This window comes from Anarhichas minor, unplaced genomic scaffold (genome assembly GCF_050575085.1).
Source record: "Anarhichas minor isolate MPS153535 unplaced genomic scaffold, ASM5057508v1 ptg000005l, whole genome shotgun sequence".
NCBI lineage: Eukaryota > Metazoa > Chordata > Actinopteri > Perciformes > Anarhichadidae > Anarhichas > Anarhichas minor.
In genome coordinates, this window is record NW_027466451.1 from 780,295 (window position 1) to 802,835 (window position 22,541).

The window sequence follows — 22,541 nt, forward strand, 5'->3', positions numbered from 1 at the left end:
CCCCCCCCCTAAATGTCTATCAGGTAGGCTAACTAGCTAGTTAGCTAATTTTCACTTTCTGACTGGAATGTGAGCTTAAAAGCACGACTGCATTTCCTAAATGTTGAAAGTTGTTAAAAGACTGTTAAAAAAGTGTTATCAGTGTATTTTCCTACTATTGCTACATTCCATTTACCTCGGAAATTGGAAATAGGAGCTTGCTATGACGTCACACCAGAGTTGACTGCGTTCCAGTATAACAAGTCAGAACACTTAATGGGGTTTGCTCCAGTCAGGATAGCTATTATTAGCATTACCAGTTGATACAAACAGCATACAAACGCCACAACTTTCAGATTCAGAAAGCCGACTTCAGGTGGTGGTCTAGTTGAAATCAGAAATTCCGATTTCCCTTTCCAAATTGAATGCAGCATATATTTTTATGTTTTCAGTTTGACTTAAAGGGTAAAGAGGCAATAGGTAAGGTTTCAACTGTCCTTTAGAATAAACTGGTGATTCCATATGATTCATATAGATGCTGATAAATACTGTTGTCATTGATTAAGACGTTTCAGAGATTTCGGGTGTGCAAGGCTTTCTCTGTGTTTCTGGTTCTCTCTGTTTTGGAACAACTCTTCTTACTCCTCGGAGTCCAAAGACCCCACTGTCACCACCTCCAACCCCCCTCCCACCCTGTGGCATTTTCAACAATGAAGGCTGGCACTGCAAGTGGGCCACTGGAAAAAAGCAATGTTGTTATCACCGTGTTTTGCATGCTGATTTGCTAGATGCTTCTTTTGGATCTCTGCTCTAATTAGTTTCCTTGTGTCTATTGGGAAATGGAACTACAGTATTATTCATGTGAATTACAGTCTGTGTTGTTGGACTTCTTTCTGGCCACCATAACAGTCAGTTAATGCAACTTTAAAGACCTCACACTGGATTTGTTATTGATTATAAAATCTAATAACTAGATTAGCATCAATCACACAACAGTCTTCTATTAAATGTTAACCTTCACATTTCTCTCCCCGGCAATTTCCACAGGATCCTATTCATCTCTGCCTCCTACCTAATGATACCTTCTGTCTGCTCTGTGTAGTTTTATTGCATGGAGTCTCCTCACATAATTCTGTGAATCTTATTACTACCTTTGCACCTGCAATGCACCAACACCAGTACAGTAGACCTTGTCTCTTGTATTTTATACCCACTGCTAGATGGGGCCTGGATTATTTTGGAACTTTCCTCCCAAGGCTGGCTGTACGGTTCCACAGAGCCTCCTGCAGACCATGTACGTAGGACCCTTGAAGCCACTGTACCTACCTACATACCAGTGCCGCACAGGTCCCTCCTTTATCCAGCCTGTGTGGACTTATCTATGACATTTTCCGTCCATCCGTTCCATTCTGTCAATCAGTCAGTCCCGTGTTTCACATGTTCATTCTGCAGCAGCGGCGCAAAAGCCCACAAATCCAACGAGAACTCATTGTCTAGTTGTTAAACAGACATGCAACAGGTTGAGTAGTCATCTGTCATCTGACAAATATCTATTTAGAAATAATTTCTAAATCGTAATCTTTGTGTTTAGTGATCCCTGCAGAAGAAAAAGTTGCCTTGTGTTCAGAGCAAGAGTGGATGTCATGATGTGTAAAGTGAAGGCCATCAATTCATTATGTGAATGCTGCTGCTGACACATTGGTTATTGAATGTCTCTGCTGTGGTCACTAATGGAGGATATCTATAAAAATGGAGGGAGGCACACTGGAGGCAACAGTGTCATATGTGGATGTCCTCAAGATGGGTCATTTGCAAGTTAAGTTGTTATTCATTAGAAAAATGTATGCACCGTATGCAAAATAGAAAGAGATTTGAAATGTCGCTGAATACGGATTGGTACTGAAATAGAAATCTCTTAATAACTGAATGTGCATTAGTTAGTGGGTTATTTGTACAGAACAAAAATAGCAGCCTGGCAAGGATCATAATCCATCAGTCTAAAAATAATACATGTGGTGTGTTTTTGTACCACCTCCTCGCATTCCCCTCAGTGTCTGTGAGGATTAATAACCGGAGGAAAACTCTATCTGATGTTAGCAATAGCTACTGTATCAACAGCATAATGAGATGTAAATAGTACAATAGTGGTGTCTGGCCATTCAGATGGTTCTGATTTTTTTTGCAGTGTTTGTGAATTCTGCCTCCTGGTGAAAGGAATTTTATTTGTGGTGAAGCGGAAGCATTTGACTTTCCAGAAAGTGAAAGTATTAGAGACCTCAGATCTCCTATAAATACAGTTTACCACAAGAAACCGTCTTACGATGGGATCACACCAGCAGCGATGGTAAATTGGGCCAGGGGCGTAAAGTGGTGGGGCCAATGGCCACTTCCCAACTTCCTACACTCCTACTTCTGGCGCCCTTACTTGGACCGCGGCCATCTTCGAACTCAACCTTCATTTTGATCTAGACTACACAGCTGTAAAGTTTCATGATGCCAAAAAGGGCCAGGGGAGTAAACTGGTATGGGGCAATGGCCCCTTTGCCCCCCTTGCTCAGACCACGATCAAAACCAGAAGTACTACGACTACAGCTATATTTCTATGGAGTTAGGTAAAAAAAGTACAATATATATTTTTGTAATTCAGGTTAATAAACTCTATTTATTTTTCACTTGATTTACATCGCTCTTTATTTTCTGTAGGGTATTGCGATTTTCATCAAGATCTATTCTAATATTCCTCTATGAGGTACCCCTTAATCGCTCGACATGATTTAGTTTTAGCTCCAGTCACAAATAAAATACAAGACAATCACTACTGTTGGGGTGCTGGGTTGTGACCTTGTTAGAAAAATTCACTCGAGGCCGATGTAAAAAATCAGGACATTTATTCTTGCAAGAAGGAGACAGAGTTGATTCACAAACAGGTTATGCATCAAGGCTGCTCAAAGGTCTGTCTCTGAGTCTCTGATATATATACACTACGGATAACACACAAATGCGTTGGCACAGAGTAATTTGCATAAGATCTGGAACATCACTTTGGAGCCGTTTCTTTGACAATTTGTTCTGTTCAAGGGTCATCTTATCCTAATCAGGAAACGTCATGGTTGTAAATCAGCCTACGTATATACTGACGTGAACACAACAGATTTACTATCTTCCCTTGACCGGTCATAAGTAAACAAACAGATGAGATAGCCATTAAGAAAGACAACTAAGACACTTAATGAAGAACACAGCTGAGAAAGCTTGTGTGAAGATTGGTTCATACATGGACACAGACTTTATGGAAGGGTTAGGTTTTCCACCAGACCTGTTTTCAGTGTACACTGTTATAAAGCCATGTGTCTCTGTAGGAAGTGACTGCGGTTTGCCCGGGAAACCATTCATCCACTTAGCATGCTCCACCGAGCTTTGCTCCCCGACATCTGGCTCTCCGTTTGGTTCAGGAAGGAGTCCGGCAAACACTCGCCCCTCCCCTCAGTGTGCTGCCACACACTGTTCGCCCGTCTGCCCTGCTGGCATCCATGTTTGGCTGTGGTTAGTGGCCTTAGCATAATGGTAGATAAGAGGTTAATATTTCAACACCTCAGCACGACATAAATAACCAGTGATGCATGGGTAGAGCAGTGTGTGTACTGGTAGTTCCATCAACGCTAAACCAAACACTCCGTATAAAACAATATAAGTGAGCTAACTAAAAAACAGTGATGTAGGCAACCAATTGACTGTAGAGCAAATTAATACACACTCAAAAACAAGCGGTGATGTATGCAATTTATCTGCTCAATGTCCTGGTACAGCCATAATACACATAATACACTGCAATACACAACAAATATTGGAATTCACCAAGCTTAGCAGTACAAATCAAAACAAACCTATTTTTTAGGCCTCTGCTCGAAAATTGCATACCCATACTAAAGAGAGTATATCTCTGCAACCACAATGTCTATTTGAATAATTTTGATGTAATAAAAGGAACACTTGTTAGATTTGTTCAGATGTGTAAATATATGTTACTGGTAAAGAGTAAATGAAGATGGGACACAGCACAAATTGAAAAGTTTCAGGTTCGCCTAAAACAAAAAGCACTTATAGGATTATTATTTCTTTGGAATGATGCAGCTGCAGGTCTAAACCTCACCCAAATCATAGCACAATATATGAACAGTGTCTCTGCAAAGTCTAACTTTGATAAAGTGAAGCAGAAGAGGTTTTAGTACAGAGAATTCAGGTGAGGTCTCCAAAATGGTCATTTTGGCACCATGTGTGCCATTTGAATTTTCTCATGTACCAAACTATATATTTCACTTGTATATTACTAATGGTGTTCAATACATCCAAATACAGCAGTTTGGGCTTTATTTTGAAAGACAGCATCCTCTCTGAGTCCTCTCTGTGTCTCTCTGCGTACTATAGAGTTTTTCTCGATGTCAGCCCCCTGTGAGTACGCAGGGCACTATCTCAGCAACCCATTGGTCGATTTCAGTGATTGACACCTCATTTGAAGCGTTAGAGCCAATACAATTTAGCTATACCAACCAGAATGAGATTAACAGCACTGTTAGCCAATCAGAATCAGCAGGGCGCCATCCTGTGAAACGTGCTGGCTATGACGCAAGGCGATTCTTATACTTCCTGCTTGGACCGACAGCAACCTAGAAACGCCCGGAATGATTTTAGTGTAACACAGGACGTAGTTGTAATGTATTTCAGTCTGGAATTACTGGGAAAATAAATATATATCGATGAAAAACAGCAAAGGTAAGAGAAATTTTATAACTATCGTTTGATGAAGCGATTTCTGTTGTTGGTGTTCTTTGGCTCATATCTCGCTCATGCTTTGTTATTGATGTATATGTCCGGAATCTGTGGAGTGGCTGCTTTCTTTTGAGATATCGTGTGTGCGTATTGCATAAAATACCACAGCGGTAGAGCCAGAAATGTGGCGAGTGGGTTGACTAGGTGGCGCTATATGGATTTTGATATTTGATAATTCATTTAGTTAATGTTTGAGTTGTGTTTGGAGCGTATTCTTGTAGCCCAGGTTCTGCTGTTTAATTTGATGTGTGACATCACTATATTCGTTCGTGATAAGTGCATTTTTTTCGATGGTATATGCTAAACTTTCTCCACAGCCCCCCCAAAAAGGGGGCACTCAGGCTTAAGTGAGCCTATAGCGGTCCATGGTGGAGCATGATTCTATAAATGGCCACCCAAAATAGTATGCAGTTTGCTGCAGCGGAATGTGAGCCGTGGACAGACAACAAGGTGCACACTCACTCACGGATGCATGCAACCGATCGCATTATCCTCCTGGCGGAGACACACAAAAAAAGACTATGTAAAAGCAAAGTACAGAGATGTTACGAGCTGAAGGGAAGCACAGTTATCTTTATTTTTTAAAGTTAGATAGACATCACATTAAAATGTTAGACCACCTCTCAGCATTGGTAATGTGTCCCACACAAACATACTCATATTTGGTTTGGTGGGATCTCTAGGTGGAGCTCATGTGGCAAGAGTCAGTTAGTTTGATGTTATGATGTAGATCATGGGTTAACACAATGGTGAAGATAACAGCTACTGTAATATAATTCCAGCTAATTTTGCTGGAAGACAGGATTGCGCAGGATTCCAGCATCAGTACAAGTTGTCTTACAAAACTTAACTCAGTGCCTACCAATCTGCTGGACAAAGTCCCAGCTGTGAACAAGTGGTGCAATGGATCATGAAACTCACAGATCGGATCAAAAATCGAATCACTACAACAACAAAAAAAGGGAGCAAATCTGTTAGAGATTCCTGATCGTGTTGTTTTGCCGCTGATACTACTTGCAGATCATTGATGATCCATATTGGCAGATACAGATCCCTTTGTTTGATTATAGCAGCTTTTTTGCCACCATCCCAAACATCATTTCAACCACTCTGAAATCAGTGTAAACCATCACTAATTCGTATGTTATTCTTTTACTTTGTTATAGTCATTTATAGTTTTTTTTTCATAAAAATTCAAATGATTTGGAAATAAAAGATTGCTTAAGATTAAAACACATCTTGTCATGAATAGTTTTATTGATGTATTATAAGCTGTTAAGAGCTAGTGTTAACAGGTTATAGTTCCCTCTCTAAGAGGGAATTTGTTTATGTTGCTGTGAAAACATCTCCTTCAAACAACTGGATTTATTCAAGTTTATCACCAACACTACATATTATTAGACCACTTTAGTAGCTCTCCTGTCAATTTCAACACGGATTGGTTATTTACAATGTAACATTATCAGAGCTCAGCGAATAGAAGGCATGAATACCGATGTCCTGATCGCATATTTTACTGAACATTGGTGGAGAACGATGTCATTAAAACTTTATTTCACACTGTGATGGTCAACTTGGACGTCAGTGGGCTTCACTTTAATCACACCTGCTCACTCACACCTCAGGCAGTGCCAACTCTTCATCGAACCAACACAGTCCTTCAAAGCTGGGAACATATTTGAGGTTATACATCAGAGCAGGATTTAGTTAAGTTATGCATGAATTTAATCTTGGCATGCTGGTTGTCGTCACTGCTGGTGCTGATAAAAATATCCAGACATTCAACTCAAAATCTAACTTTTCTAACTAGCTTATTTCTTACATTGTATTTCCACTTTTAGATCAGTATAAAACGGAAATAAAAATAATGTCACAATATTTTTCCAATACCAAATATATAAATCACAAATGTAAAATGTATGTAAAGTTATGCTCAGTGCAATAAACTGTTCCCCACTGTTATTTATTACATGTACAATAATATAAAAAAGTGAGAATACAGAACTTTTGAAAGAATAAATAACCCATTCTTTTTAAATAAAGTTTTTACTAGGAACTTTTATTTGTGTCAATTTTGGTGGTCCCTGTGGATGAAAGTGTTTCTACAGGGACCATAGTCCTTTTTAGAAAACCTCTCATTTGACTTTAGCAGGGTCTTACAGTCTGCTCTGCTCAGTCCTGGTTCTCCCTTGCCTCCCTTCTCTTCAGTGGGCCCAGCAATACGGCCTGGGTTTCCAGCAGTGTAGTGTCGGTGTTGGCTCCCAGTGGGGACGGGAGGAGCAGAGAGGAGAAGCTCCTGGAAGGAGCCACTGCTTCCGGGCGCTGAGCTCTCCTCCTTCCGCTGTAGCTTTGACTGCAGGCCGAAGGCAGCAGTCAAGCCACATCTGGGTCCATCCATGGTGAACTGGTTGCTGGCCCCCCTGGAGTCTGAGCTAATCGATTTGATGGTGAACCTGCGTGATTCAGCCTGATTTCACACAGTATCCAACCTGATGGACAGGTTGACTTTAATTTAATTCAACTTTTTTTCACACACATTTCCTAAAATAACGATTTTACAGAAGTTGAGAAAACAATCTTCCCACAGGCTCCATTTAGTAGCTGTTCTGGAGCTTTCAATAATATCACATGATCTTCATCAGCAGTTGGAGTTTGTGTTATTCTAGATGCTTAAAATAATTTTTCTGCACTTTAAGGACTTCCAATTCATGTTGGCTTGAAAACTGACTCCATCAGAAATCATGAACAGCTACTAAATAGTGGTGAGATGTTTCCTTTCCTGTTGTTAACAAGATCAAGAATGAATGAGGTTCCATTATCTATATTTAGTCAGAGTTTTAGGCTGCATCTGGCAATCTTGTCTCTTAATATGGGATTATTAATTGGTCTCAAATTGAATTTCAGGTATCATTAAAGAGGTCTTTAAAGCTCTTACAGATGTGTCCTTTAGAAACCTGACAATACTCAAAGTAAATGGATGAATAAGACTGGAGATTACAGAGGTTTAGGGCTCTGTCTTCTGCTCACATCCTCACTGTTGAAAACCATCTCCCAGCAGAAACCTAGGCCCTTAAAAGGGGCGCCGCCCTCTCGCACCCCTCTGATGCCCCTCACTGAGAGCTGAGGCAAAAATAGAGCTCAGAGGGAGCGTGTTGTTAAAAGTGTGAGCACACCACTTCGTCACTGGACATTCCCTGTGTGCTCTTTACTCTCCTTTGTTTTACCTGAATCAGCTTGCTGTTTGTTATGAATACACTAAGCATGAATGCAAAAACACACAGCCTTCAATCAGAAAACGAGGCTGCTTTATGTCAGAAGAGAAAGTGTTGCTCAGTCTGGAGCTGATAGATGATATTGAATATTTAATCCTCCACTCCGACATAGATATCTCTGCTCTGGGTAGCCTCTCTGAAGACTCCTGTAGACGTTCAGCAGCTATAAATAAGTCATACATTTCTCTTAAAATGGTGCTAGCTGAGCTGCTAACTGTGATTTAAACATACATACATACATGTAGGTGTGTAAAAAGTAAAAAGATGTCTTATCTGTGTGCACACCACACGGACCAACAGGTCGGATGATGGTGACGGGAGGAAGGATGTGTGGAAGTGAATGTCGGGGGGGCATGTCAGTCGGGATTAACGTCGCCACTCTGCTTGACTGGAGGAAGCTCCACCAGGAATCACATCCACGTAGTTCAATAAAAAGACGTCGGGGAGGAAATAAGATGGCAGACAGATGATGGATAGACTGCTGCTATTTAGATTATTTCTGTTTTTCATAAATTTCATGATGTGTTTATTTATAAATATATGGTCAGGGGCAGGCAGCTTCAGCGATATTAGCTACCGTATTGATATCACGGTTATCGGCAATAGAGGTACGTAGGACTGATGACCAAGCAGCCGTATTTGATGATTTAGAAGTGTTAAACCTAATGATCAGTGGATCACTAAAGCTCATTCGATGTTTCACTGAATAAGTGAACATTTTGATCTGCTGGTGGCACTAGATGAAAAAGCAGAGGAACACCTAAGTCAGTAGAATACATCCTCTGGGCTCCACGAATGGGTGAATCTAATTTCACGGCAACCTGTCAATTATTTGTTGAGACATTTCGGTCTGGACCAAAGTGGTGGACCCACTGACAGAACAACACTGTCATCCATACAGCCATGCTGCTAGCATGACTAACAAGCCCATTCAAGCACATAAATATGCTAACATGACCACTGTGCTTTTACACTTAAAGGGCCAGTGTATAGGATTTAGTGCCATCTAGCGAATGAGGTTGTAGATTGCAATCAACTGAATACCGCTCTACTCACCCCTCCCTTTCCAAGACTGTTGGAGAACTACGGTGGCCTTCAGGTAACGTAAAAACGTTAAATACTCTCTCTAGAACCAGTGTTTGCTTTGTCCGTTCTGGGCTGCTGTAGAAACGTGGTGGTGCAACATGTCGAACTCTGGATATGAAGGGCTCATTCTAAGCCAACGAAAAGTCTTAGTTTCATGTGATTATACACTGATGGAAACATAATTATTCATATTATATTCCATTTCTGTCAATGATTCACAAACAAAAATCCTGCACACTCCATAGTATTGTAGAAATCAAGCTTCAAAGCTGCAGTTGACTTCACAGCATTTTAATTTTCTGGCTATAGCAGTCTCTATATTTGTGTCCTTGTTGCTTGTACTTTACCAGTCACTCCATCTTCTAAAGCTCTTAATCAGCAGAAGCATGCAGGTAAAGGTGTATGAACTCAGTGAAGATGATGAGCAGGAGGGGCTAATTAAATCACTTGAGCAGAGTTTGTAACCTTGTGGCCTGACGGAGCTGGGGGAGAGAAATCAGGTGAGCCTCAGCAGTTTTACTCAACGTGTTGGAATTGTCGACTGAGCAGCTTTGTATGTTGAGCAAACTATTGAAAAACAAGACAGAAGTACATACCAATGCAGTGGCGGGCCGTGTATTTTATTCCTGGGCCTTCAGTGCTGTCCTACTACAGTTGAACCACCTCCTAATTTTAATTAAATTAAATTAAATTAATTTTTGTATAGCCCAAAATCACAAATTTGCCTCAGATGGCTTTACAATCATACATGAAGCTCAACACCTATGAGGGCTACAAATACACTAACTGCAGAGTGCAGATACATGAAAACGCGTGTGACGGGATGCTGCGTCATTAACGGACAATGTATATAGTCAAAATCAATGTAATTAACACAATGACAAGAACAAACTCACAAGAACCAGTCACATATATTCACATGACAACAAAGCATGACAAAACAATCCAGCAAAACTGCGGCGCTAAAACACGCATTCCGCCACTCAAGAGCACGGGCCATTCAAATATTATTCACATCAGAGCTTAGCTTTCCAAAGAGATGTCGCATTAGTACCTACCTTTTACATAGCAGTTCTGTACATGACACAGATGTACAATAAACACTCCAACGGCTGCGGGCGGGCCGTCGGAGTGGTAACAGGTTAACTAAACTGATTCAGTCATTTGAACAGTATGGTAAACTATCAGGATACAAGATTAACGTGGGTAAAACCCAGTTACTCAAATATAACTATAGCCCACCAAGATAAATTGAAAATAAATACCCCTTTGCATGGCAAACAACATCCTTCAAATATCTGGGCATCAATATTACAAAAGATCTTGCAAAACTTGCAGACTATAACTATGATCCACCAATAAGAAAAATTAAGGAAGACATAGCAAGATGGAACTTAATTCCTTTCCTAAGTCTCACTGCGAGGATTGAATTCATTCAAATTAATATACTGCCCAGACTACTTTATCTATTTCAAACTATACCAATAGAGATTAACCAAAACCAATTTAATGAATGGGACAAGATGTTATCTTGGTATATTTGGACAGGTAAAAGACCCAGGGTTCCGTCTCAAAACCCTACAACTACCCAAAGAAAGGGGAGGATGGGGCCTCACAGATGAGAGCAGTAATATGCTGGTGCAACCCATCGTATAAGGCTCAATGGAAAAACATTGAAGAGAAAATAACTTTCACCCCCATACAGGCAATCCTAGCTGATAACAATCTACAAAGTCACATAAATACTACTGATAACCCATGGGTGAAGTGGACTCTTGAAGTATGGAAAACCATTATAAGAGAACACAAACTAGAGGGAGATATTGTAACACTTAAATGGTGTGCATATGATTCTGACTTCACACCAAATAAATTGGATGCTAGATTTAGGGATTGGACAGCTACAGGAATAACAGCCATATGCAACATATTGAAAGGAGGCACACTGCTACGTTTTGAAACTCTTAAAGAGAAACACTCACTAGAAAAACAGGACTTCTATCAATACTTGCAGATGCGACATTATGCGAATACAAAGATGAAAAATATGACAGAGTACACATCTGATAGAACTGTTTAGAAAAGCATATAACACAGGTATAGGCAGTAAAATCATCTCATGTATATATAAATGTCTTGAATTTTAAAACACATTCAACCTCCTATATTAAAACAAAATGGGAGCAGGAGGGGGCAATAACTATATCTGAGGAAGAATGGACAGTAATATGGAAATTTCAATGGAGGTGGACCAGCTCACAGACATGGAGAGAGTTTGGTTGGAAACATGTGATAATGTATTTTATTACACCCTCTCAGAAATGCCACTATGATAGTAACCCTCCTGTTTGCTGGAGAGGATGCGGAAATCAAAATGCAAACCATTACCATATTTTTTTGGACTGCCCTGCTTTATTGGAGAGGGATACACACTGCCCTACAAAACATTTTTGAAGGTGAAATACCCCAAGAAAGTAAGACCATGTATCTTGGATATTTACCTAAAACATTGTCAAAAAGAGACAAATATTTCATAAATGTACTTGGCTGGCAAAAAGACTCTTATCAGGAAATGGTTGACACAAGAGAGTCCCACTCTGAATACATGGATGGACATTTACAAAATGGAGAAGATAACAGCCAGAAGGGCTGCAGCTGCGGTGGTCGCGGATGCTAAAACTCGGGCAATGGGAGGAGTTCGGGGAGGGTATGGAGAAGGACTTTCGGTTGGCCTCAAGGAGGTTCTGGCAAACCATCTGACAGCTCAGGAAGGGAAAGCAGGGCCTACCCTAGGCTGTTCTCAGCTGGACTGTTGGACTGTCTTGGCCTCTCTGCTGTTTGCAAATGATGTGGTCCTGTTGGCCTCCTGGGATCGTGACCTCCAGCATTCACTGGGGCGGTTTGCAGCTGAGTGTGAAGCGGCAGGGATGAGCACCTCCAAATCTGAGGCCATGGTGCTCTGCCGGAAACCGGTGGATTGCTCCCTCCAGGTGGGGACGGAGTGCCTACCGCAAGCGAAGGAGTTCAAGTATCTTGGGGTCTTGTTCACGAGTGAGGGAGATTGACAGGCGGATCGGTGCGGCTGCAGCAGTAAAGCAGGCGCTGCACCGGACCGTCTCGGCAAAGACCCTCAATTTAGCAGTCGGTCTACGTTCCGACCCTCTCCTATGTTCACGAACTCTGGGTCTTGACCGAAAGAATGAGGTGGCGGCTACAAGCGGCCGAAATGAGTTTCCTCCGTAGGGTGGCCCGGCTCAGCCTTAGAGATAGGGTAAGGAGCTCGGACATCAGGAGGGAGCTTGGAGTTGAGCCACTACTCCTTCGCGTCGAAAGGAGTCAGCTGAGGTGGTTCGGGCATCTAACCAGGATTCCTCCTGGGCGCCTCCCACTGGAGGTTTTCCGGGCACGCCCAACAGGTAGGAAACCCCGGGGAAGACCCAGAACACGCTGGAGGGATTACATCTCCCAGCTGGCCTGGGAACGCCTCGGGATCCCCCAGAATGAGCTGAAAAATGTTGCGGGGAGAGGGAAGTCTGGGTCAGCCTGCTTGGCCTGCTGCCAACGCGACCCGACCCCGGATAAGCGGTAGAAAATGGATGGATGGATGGACAGCATCTGTCAACTACAAACTGGAACAATATTTGTCATATTGGGAAAAATGGGTTACATACGTAACACCCCATAGACCTGATTTTATTTTCATAAATCAATGAATGTACCATAGAGAATAGATCACTCCCTAGTTATACATAGTTTTCTTTTTATTCTTTGATTATTTTTGTTTTTGTTTTGTTTTTTTCTGTGTTTTTTCACTCCTTGTTCTATGTGTATAACTAAAATGAGCATCATATGAAAATCTGCACATGCAATGTACATTGTCTGAAAGACATCTGTACATTTCTAATTAATGCCTACTATCAATAAAAAAGAAAGAAAAAAGGAATATATGATATTTTTGTGTCATCTCAAAGTGATTACATGTTCTCCTCTAAAGCATGAGTATCAGATTATTATTTATGATGCTGATAATTGTAAAGCGTCACTACCTTTAATCTGTCCGGCATTCATCTGAACAGAACAAAGTAATAAGCAAAGACAATACAAATGGACTCTCATAACTCTATATGAACTGAAGGAGGAGGAAAATAAAACACAGAGTAAGGCAAAGAGAAAAGGCTACTATGGTGCGATTGTGAGAGGTGTAATTTAGTAAAATGTACATGCCAATGGAGAACAAAGGAGGACATTATGTGTAATTTAAACCAGGGGAGCAGGGGGGACAGGGCAATAATACCAGTTCTATGATTTAATACGGCGACAATGCAATGATAGTATTCATACTGTGGTGTCAATTCTGCCTTTGCTGCTTTCTGACTAACCCAGTATGAAATGTGATTGTTGTAAACGTGACAATACGAAGCAGACGAAAGCACATGTGATAACACAGAAGATATGTAATCTTGACAAGTCGGTGTCATAATATGGTGGGAAAATATACATGTACCGTTGAAAAGAAAAGCAGTGAGCAGAAGGTGAGCAAGTCTCAATGGGACTAAGCTTGGTTGTCATAGCAACCCTTTCTGGGCAGAATGAAAAGAAAAGACTAAATGAGTGAGAGAAAAGGAAAGAGGACATCTCTATTTTGTTCTCCTCAACAAACTGCAGTGAAGTAGACTGTTTTCTCCCCAAACTAGAAAAAAGGGCCGCTTGTTCTGAGAGAAAAAGCTTTTTTTTAGTAGTGTTCCTTCATGAAAGAGAGGACATAGTAAACAGGCCTGTAAATAACTTCTCACCCACTGACACTTTGGCTGCCTGACCACAGTTGGTTGAGGGATGAAGACAGGCTTTGAAGTTCGGCCCTCCACTGTGGCGAGTGGACTGTGATGGCAACATGCCACTTTAGCAACACTCACTTGCTGTACTCGGCAATGTGTATACTGCAAGTTCCATTAGCAGTTAGCCATTAGCCAAACACATTGTCACTAAAAGTGAGCTGAGAGTGACTGTTTCCCCCACTGTGTTTCAGGGCACAGAGTAGCACATGGGGGTTCGACAATGCACTCAGCTGTGTTATCACTGTTGCCCCCTACAGGCCGTGGAACGGTTAAGACTAGTGAGTGAGAAGTCAGCAGGCATTCAATGACAGTATAAAACAGACAATAAAATGCCTGTTTTGAGAGTGTTTTTAGGAATGCAAGATTAGCTGTGGACAGACAAGGAGGTGCACACTCACTAACGGACACTAACGCAACAGATCGTATGATCCTCCTGTAAGAAATAGTATATGTTAACTGGGTATACATGATATGACCAGGTCGACATGAAGCAATGTGCATTCTTGAATTTCATGAAATGTTTTTTTTTTTTAACCGTTATCGAAGTTTTGTTGCCTAAACATAGCCTCAACCATTTCACATCGTAAAATGACAGGTGAAAAAACGAATATGCGTTATGACACATCTGAAATGTCATGCTACTTATACTTCCGTGAGATTGGGTGGGTTAGGCAACTGAAAGAACAACAATCAACACAGTGCAAGAAATAGAAACATTAAAATTTACAATAGAATATAAAAGAATATAAAATAAAGTGCACAACAAACAGACTGATGGGAGAAAACTGTTCAAGTGGCGTGAGGTCACCCGCCAGGTGGAAGGGGCAGGAATAGTTTATGTCTAGGGTGAGGGGGGTCGGCTACAATCTTTCTTGCTCGATTCAGGGTCCTTGAAGCGAAGTCCTGGAGGGACAGCAGATTGCAGCCAATCACCCTCTCAGCAGAGCGAATGATATGCTGCAGTCTGCCCTTGTCCTTGGCTGTGGCTGCAGCATACCAGACCGTCATGGAGGAGCAGAGGATGGACTGTTGGTGTACAGGGAGAAGAGAAGGGGGGAAAGAACGCAGCCTTGGGCGGGAACCGGTGCTGATGGTCCGGGAGGCTGAGATGTGCTTTCCCAGCTTCACGTGCTGCTTCCTGTCAGACAGGAAGTCTGTCATCCACCTGCGGGTGGAGTCGGGCACATGCAGCTGAGAGAGCTTGTCATGCAGCAGAGACGGGATGATGGTGTTAAAGGCATAGCTGAAGTCCACAAACAGGATCCTGGCGTAGGTTCCTGGGGAGTCCAGTTGCTGGATGATGAAGTGAAGGTGTCACAGCTCGGTTACTTCTATCTAGCTTTTTCGTCCTTTCACTCACCTAATCAGTTCATTCAGTGCACCTGCCAGTCACACTCACCTCATCACTCTCACCTGCTCACTCTGCCTCTTCACTATTTAAACCCCTGCCTCACACACACTCACTGCCAGATCGTTCTTTGCTTTCATGCACTCACCCATGGACTGATTCCCTGTTGCCGACCCTGCCTGTCCCGGACTACCTCGCCTTGCCCCTGCCCTGGAAACTTACTCAGCCCTTCTGTCCTTGACCCCGAGAAACCTGTCGTGGATTCTGCCAGAGAATATTCTGCCTGTCGTGCGTTGCTAATAAAGAACTCAAATCAAACCAGTCCCGGTCTTGTCGTACTGCTCCTGGGTCCTAACTACACCCGTAACAGAAGGGCCATGTTGACTGTGTCGTCTACATACCTGTTGGCTCTGTAGGCGAACTGCAGGGGGTCCAGGAGTGGGTCAGTGAGGGTTTTTAAGTGGGACAGGACCAGGCGTTCAAAAGACTTCATGACCTCAGAGGTCAGGGCGACAGTCATTAAGCCCTGTGATCCTTGGTTTTTTGGGGACGGGGATGATGGTGGAGGCCTTGAAGCAGGCTGGTATGTGTCATGTCTCCAGGGAGGTGTTGAAGATGTCAGGGTGTAGGGGGGAGACAGAGTCCGGGCCGGCTGCTTTGCGGAGGTTCTGTTTTTTAAACAGCCTGTTGACGTCTCTCTCCAGAATAGAGAGTCGTCAGTGGGGAGGGGAGTGGGGGCGATGGGATGGGTGATACAGAGGCATGAGCCCCTGCTGAGCTGGAGGAGGGGGGCCTGGTGGTCTGGGGCTGGTAGATGGAGCCGTGGGGGGTGGGGTCAGGACTGTCCCATTGTCTTTCAAATCTACAGTAGAACTCGTTCAGCTTGTCTGCCAGGCATAGGTCGTTCATGGAGTGGGGGGCTTTAGGTTTGTAGTTGGTGATCTGTCTGATCCTACATCCATACTACTCCGTTTCTATTTGGAAGCAGATTTATCAAATAGAAACGATCTCCGTCCACACGGCCGTTTCAGCATCATTCTCGAATTGATCTGCATCCACACGGCAACCTTCGAAGACGGGCAGCATGTGACCATTAACGTACACTGGGCATGCGCGTGACGGTGTAAACAGGAAGTAGATTGGTTGCTGAGTTTTTAAAAAATACTGCAGAGTAATAAAGTAGTCTTTAATAATGAAAGGTTGTGTTTGATACTTAAGATCTTCCTCTAAAATATTCCTCTATAAACTCAAACAGACAGTTCGTGGAACGTTTTAGAAGTTTTATTTTTCAGACGTAGTTACAGCGCTGCGGGTCTATCTCTCTCTCTCTCACATCAAATTTACTTTAAAATCAACACTTACACGTAAACGTTTACTAGATTATGGTCCATAAATGTGGTCAACACACGTCTCTCACTCGTTTCCTCCGTGTTGTTGTTGTCTGTTCTCACTCGTAGCTCTGAACATCATGTAACATGTCCGACTAGCTAGCTTCTAAGCTAATTGTAACATTACCACCAATGGAGAAATGCTAACCGCGATTAGCATTTAATACAACACAAATGCTATACTAAAAGAGCGAATAGAATATATATCTTCGTACATCTTTTCATGCTTCATAAAGAAATACTTACAGACTAAGGTCTCTCAAGGCTATGTTAGGGTTAGAACAAAGGATGAAGGAGCCTGCAGGCCGCAGGAACTCTTCTGCTGCGAGCTTCTTACTGCGCATGCGCAGCAGAAAGAATGAGCTGAATCCGGTTCAAAATTTAAAACAATATTTAATGTACTACACGAAATTCACTTACAAACTGAATTAACTATCAATAGTAATGTTCTCGAGAGCAGAGACCACATACACGCATCTCCTCACAGTCCGGCGCGGCCAGTTAGCTGAAAATGAGAGCTGCAGAGATCTGAGATAAACTCCCTAAAACATTGTCTTTTGTATCCCCTGAGAGTCGGAAAGTGTCCGATACTGTCATAAAACGTGTGAATGACCCTCCGTGGCAATTAGTGATTGGCTTCATTTGAATTCTGTCCCCTCCCTGGATTGATCCTGTAGCAAAACATCTTGGCTCCTCGCAAAACATCTTGGCTCCACCTCTCCGTCGTGGTCAGCTTGGCATTTGACCGTCCCACTGGCCCCATCCTCCATCGATGAGGTCGCCTCCATTTGCTGCTGCATGTCTGTGTAGCCTCACTCAGAATTCCTATCTGACCCTCAAGACTTACAGTGTTTTAATACCTACAGTGACTATACTTCTATGATCTAATACATTCAATGAGTTAATATACTGTAACATATAATATCCTCTATAAGTGAGGATATTGTAAACATATAATACATTCCATATGGAAACATATTGTGACTAACATATTTATTATTGTGACACTTCTACTCACCACTAGGGGTGTTATTAAATCCTACTAATAATGCGTTTATAATACTGAAATTCTCCACAGCTACCAAACGGAAGAAGTAAAACGAAGCAGCGTGTCTTCTCATCAGAATCTAAAAACAACGAGGCACTAACTGTTGTTGTTCTCACTCGTAGCTCTGAATAGCATTTACGGCTAACTGTGGCTTGGCCGCTGGTCACGCCGCTCGCTAATCGCTCCAATAACAGCTGCTTCCTCCACAGAAATGCAGACTTTTACTGCACAACAGCTGCTAGCTGCAACGCTTGAAATTAGTTATCCATGTTGAAATGAATCGCTGGTCGCCCTGCCTGTTTGTTTTCTTCCGAGTACGGGTCACGTGATAGTGAGTGTGACGAATCAGGGACGGAGACGTCATGGTTGCTAAGAACCAATCCAGTAGCGAACACGGGTGTGTGCGTAATTTTTTCTAAACACATCAGTTTCCGACCGTCCACATTCAAGCGCAACCCCGGAGTTTTCAAACACCTCCAATCTCGGGGGTGTTTTCAGACTCCTCCGTTTACGGTGCTCCAAAACTCCGGCGTAGTGTGGCCGCTCAGTGTAAACGTGGCAAAAACGGAGTAAACGGAGTAATGTGGACATGGGCTGAGGCCTCTCCAGACAGAAGCAGAATCACTTGCTGAGAGCTGGTGTTGCAGTTTCTCAGAGTACAGTCGTTTAGCATCTCTCACCGCCTTGCTAAACCTGTATTTTGCCTGTTTATAAATGTCCTTGTCCCCACTACTAAATGCCTGATCCTTGTGCAGCCTTAGCTGTCTGAGTTCTGCTGTAAACCAGGGTTTGTCGTTGTAACTCACCCTGGTGGGCGACTGTGGCTAAGTGGATAGCAGGGCCGACCTTCTAATCACAGGATCGGTGGTTCGATCCCCAGCTCAGGCTCCACTAGTCACATGTCGATGTGTCCTTGAGCAAGACACTTAACACCAGAAATGTCTCCCGTAATTCTACGGTGTAGAAATGTGATAGTATCTGAATTGTAAGTCGCTTTGGATAAAAGCGACTGTAATGGTGCTTGTTGGAACACAGAAGCTGATGTATGACGTCACAGCCTCTGTGTATGTCACAAAATGTTTTCCTTTCTTGTTGAGCATTTAATAAACTGTCTGTATTTAGGGAGTTCATTGCTGAGGTTTCCTCTGTTAAAGTCACCAAGGACAATAACTAAAGAGTCCGGGTCGGTCCGCTCCACACACAGTATCTGTTCGGCACCGACCAGTATGAATGAAGCGAACTCACGGGGGGAGTAAAAGGGTTTACAGTTTATGATAAAAGATTCAGGAAAACAGTGTTGGAGAATCAATGTCACATCGTTACACCAGCCACTGTTGGAGTGGAATCAGATTCCTCCACCCTTCAATTTGCTGGAGAGCTCCGTGTCGTGGTCCGCTCTGAACAGCTGGGAGCCAGCCAGCTGGAACGCAGAGTCCGGTATCGATCCACAGAGCCAGGTCTCAGTAAAACGCAAAACGGAGGATGAAGAAATGTCTCTGTCTTTCCCCACCAGCAGCTGAAGTTCATCCAGTTTGTTGAACAGTGAGCGAACGTTGGAGAGAAATATGCCCGGTAGCGGTGTGCGAGATCCACGTGTGCGGAGATGCACAAGTGCTCCTGAACGTTTCTCTCTCCAACGGCGTTTCACTGAATGCGTGAGAGCACTTTTGACTAGAATGTCCAGTAATTCCACAGAAGTTAACAGAAAACTTGGAAGTAAGTCCACTGGAGTTGTTGCCCTGATGTTTATGAGCTCATCTCTGGTGAAAAAGCTCCGGGTATTGCAGCAGAAAACTGTATTTACAAAAACAACACAAAACATTGAGCACAAACACACCGAGGCAGCCGTCCGCGGCGCCATCTTGAATCTTCTATCTTCTATCTTTGCACACCTCCACTTCGTCTGTGGCCGACTGTGGCTCAGTGCTAGAGCAGGTCGTCCTTCAATCAGAGGATCTCCGACTCTGCTAGTTCATGTCAATGTGCCCTTGGTCAAGAAACCTAACCCCAAATTACTCCCACTGGGCTGTGCGTGAATGGGTATGAATGTTCCTTAGTTTTGATGGGCAGGTCGCACCTTGCATGGTAGCCCCTGCCATCAGTGAATGAATGGGTGAATGACATGTAGTATGAAATTACTTTGAGTGATCAGAAGACTAGGAAGGCGCTGTTCGAGTACAACTCCATTTACCATTTACTTCTTCTGACATCTCCAGATTGTGTTGCCTCAATAGTTTATAATCTTCCAATATTAATGTTGGCCTGGTGGGTGTGCTTGAGGAAACTTTAAGGAATTATTTCATAGGGACCATGACTCCAGCAAACTCTATAGGATCTGGCTAGGCTTTTCAAGAAAAAGGGTCACAGTTATTAAAACGTTTTGGAATCATCCTCCCGGGACAATAAATGCTCTTACCCAGTAATTATTGAGACTTTTTGCTGCAGAACAGTTGAACAGACTAAACTATCAAATTGACCACATTTAAAAGACCAGGAATTCACGCACATTGTAGACACTAACAGGAGACATACAATAACATACACATTCTAAACTACATGTATCAACATCTTTTAAAAAGAACCAACACGATTTTCACCATAGATAGATAGTACAGAAGTTACACACTAGACAAAGCATTAAATCAGAGTAGGACTGAGCGTTATCTGTACACAAGGCCAAATATAGCCGATGTAATGCAATGTTAATTGATTTCCCAACCAGCTGTCTTACATAAGCATGTCAGAGTGAATCGGGATGGTGAGCAAGAGAGGGATGAGACGGGGTGAAATGAGGATAAAAGATGAGAGGATGAGATGGGGTAAGAGTGAAAGAATTGAGAGTGACAGAGAGGGTCAGAGGGGACACAAAGACCGTTGTCAAAAGACAGCTAGAAGAAGGGACGAGATGCTGAACGACAGAGAAGAATATTGCATAGAGAAAAGAGTTTGGAAAAAAATAAACTGTCAAACAGTGGTGACAAATTTGGGAAAGCAGAGAAACAAAAAGAAGCAGAGACGGAGAGAGTTGGAGAAGTATAACACATTTATTCTCTTACCTGCACCGAGTGGCTATTTATCATTTGTAAAGTCGGCAATGTTTTAACTCCCAACCTTAAAACTGCACTAGTTATTGTGTTTTATGTTAACCTTGTATCAAATTATTACAAATCACGTCAAAAGGATTGTTCAAATCTACCGACAATTGTCACCCAACTGTGCATTGAGCTTTTTAGCCTCTTTTAGCTCTTTGTTTTGGTTTTACATCTTCCTAATTCTGTTCTCATCAACTCCCTCCAGCATCCAATTTCAGTAAAAAACAAGCTCTGATAGACTCACAGTACACTACCTGATCAACACCAAACAACAGACAGACAGTTATGAACTAGCAAGTGAACATGTTGGAGCATTTAGCAGCTAAAGAGCCAGATATTACCCTCAGGAGGTGGTGGAGACCAAAACAGAACTAAAAGGAGAGTGAATATGGAAATAGCATTCATCTGTTGGCCTTAAAGCTACAGATGGTAACTGGTAACTGTCATATTTGACAGCCGTACACCACACAGATAATCTGTGAAAACATCAGGTTCCCCTGCCTCCTCATAGTGCTCCGAAAGGGATTTAAAAGATTCCGCGGCGCCCTAAAGAAAACAACCAATCAGAGCCGAGGATTCTTTAATGTGAAGCTTGTGAACTCTTGAGCTGCTGGATCAATAAACACGCAAGCTTTAAGGGAGAACATTTTCTGAAAGTAATGCAAATTTTGAGAAAATCCAGCATGATGGATACAGATGGTTCTAGAGGCAAAATGATAAAGCAATGGAAGGGGTTATGTAAGAAATCCAAGGAGAGAAGAATCAAGGATTTATGGAGGTGAAATAAGGATGAGGAGGTAATCCTTTAGGATCCTTGTTTTTTTTCAATTATTTTGAATCTTTCATGCTCATTGCTGTGCTGTCTTAAAGAATGTGGGCGGCATTTCCTTTGGATAATCTCTGAATGAAGTTTGAGTGTGTGTAGGTGGCGGTCTTTTCTTCGTCTCTACAGCCATTCTGGCTGTGACTGCTGGTGTTAATCATCCAGTTCTTGTTTTTCATATCCAGCTTTAGTGAGTTCACAGTCTGATGAATGTTGGGTTGATCTCCCCGACAGTCTGGAGGCTCCAGTTTCCAACTACGTCAGTCAGTCACAAGAGTGCACTCTCATTGGAAATAAGTGTGTGGGGTTTTATCCATAGAATAAACTATATACAGCCAAGAGCATCATTTCCACTGGGGATGTTTTTTATATTATGAACATCGAACAAAACGTTCGGAAATTAGTGTTTGGTAGATTATTTCTCTGTTGTAACAATGCTTCTTGGCAATAAATGTTATACCGTTGGAAAGCCTGTTTATTTACCTTTCAAACAGTGCCCCATTTGTAAGGAACATTCATTTGTGGGATGAGCAGCACAGCTGAGTATGTGGGTTGCGCCCATGAAAAATTTGCCAAATCTTCTCTGCCAATGCCAAACAGCTTATTCTGCTGTTGCTATTGACTCTTGTTTGGTGTTGTTTGGTGGATTGGATGATTGAAGTCTATCAGTAACAAGGAAGAAACAAGACATATTGGCAATTTTACAATTTATTCATTTAAACAGGAGCCTCAGTAGCGTGTGGAAGAACCATACACAGCCACAACAGCCTGGCACCTCCTCCTCATGCTGGTCACCAGCCTGCTCACACACTGCTGTGGGATGGCATTCCACTCAAGCAGGAT

General features: G+C 42.5%; 1 protein-coding gene across 2 annotated transcripts in view; it reads left to right on the plus strand.

Moving 5' to 3' along the window:
- Nucleotides 1-1,199: 1,199 nt before the first annotated feature.
- ndrg4 (NDRG family member 4) overlaps nucleotides 1,200-22,541 on the plus strand; it is a 67,783-nt gene continuing 46,441 nt past the window's right edge. For both annotated transcript variants that reach the window (XM_076112452.1, XM_076112445.1), the window contains exon 1: nucleotides 1,200-1,273. In XM_076112452.1, coding sequence (XP_075968567.1) covers nucleotides 1,200-1,273 — 74 coding nt within the window. The remainder of the gene's footprint in view (nucleotides 1,274-22,541) is intronic.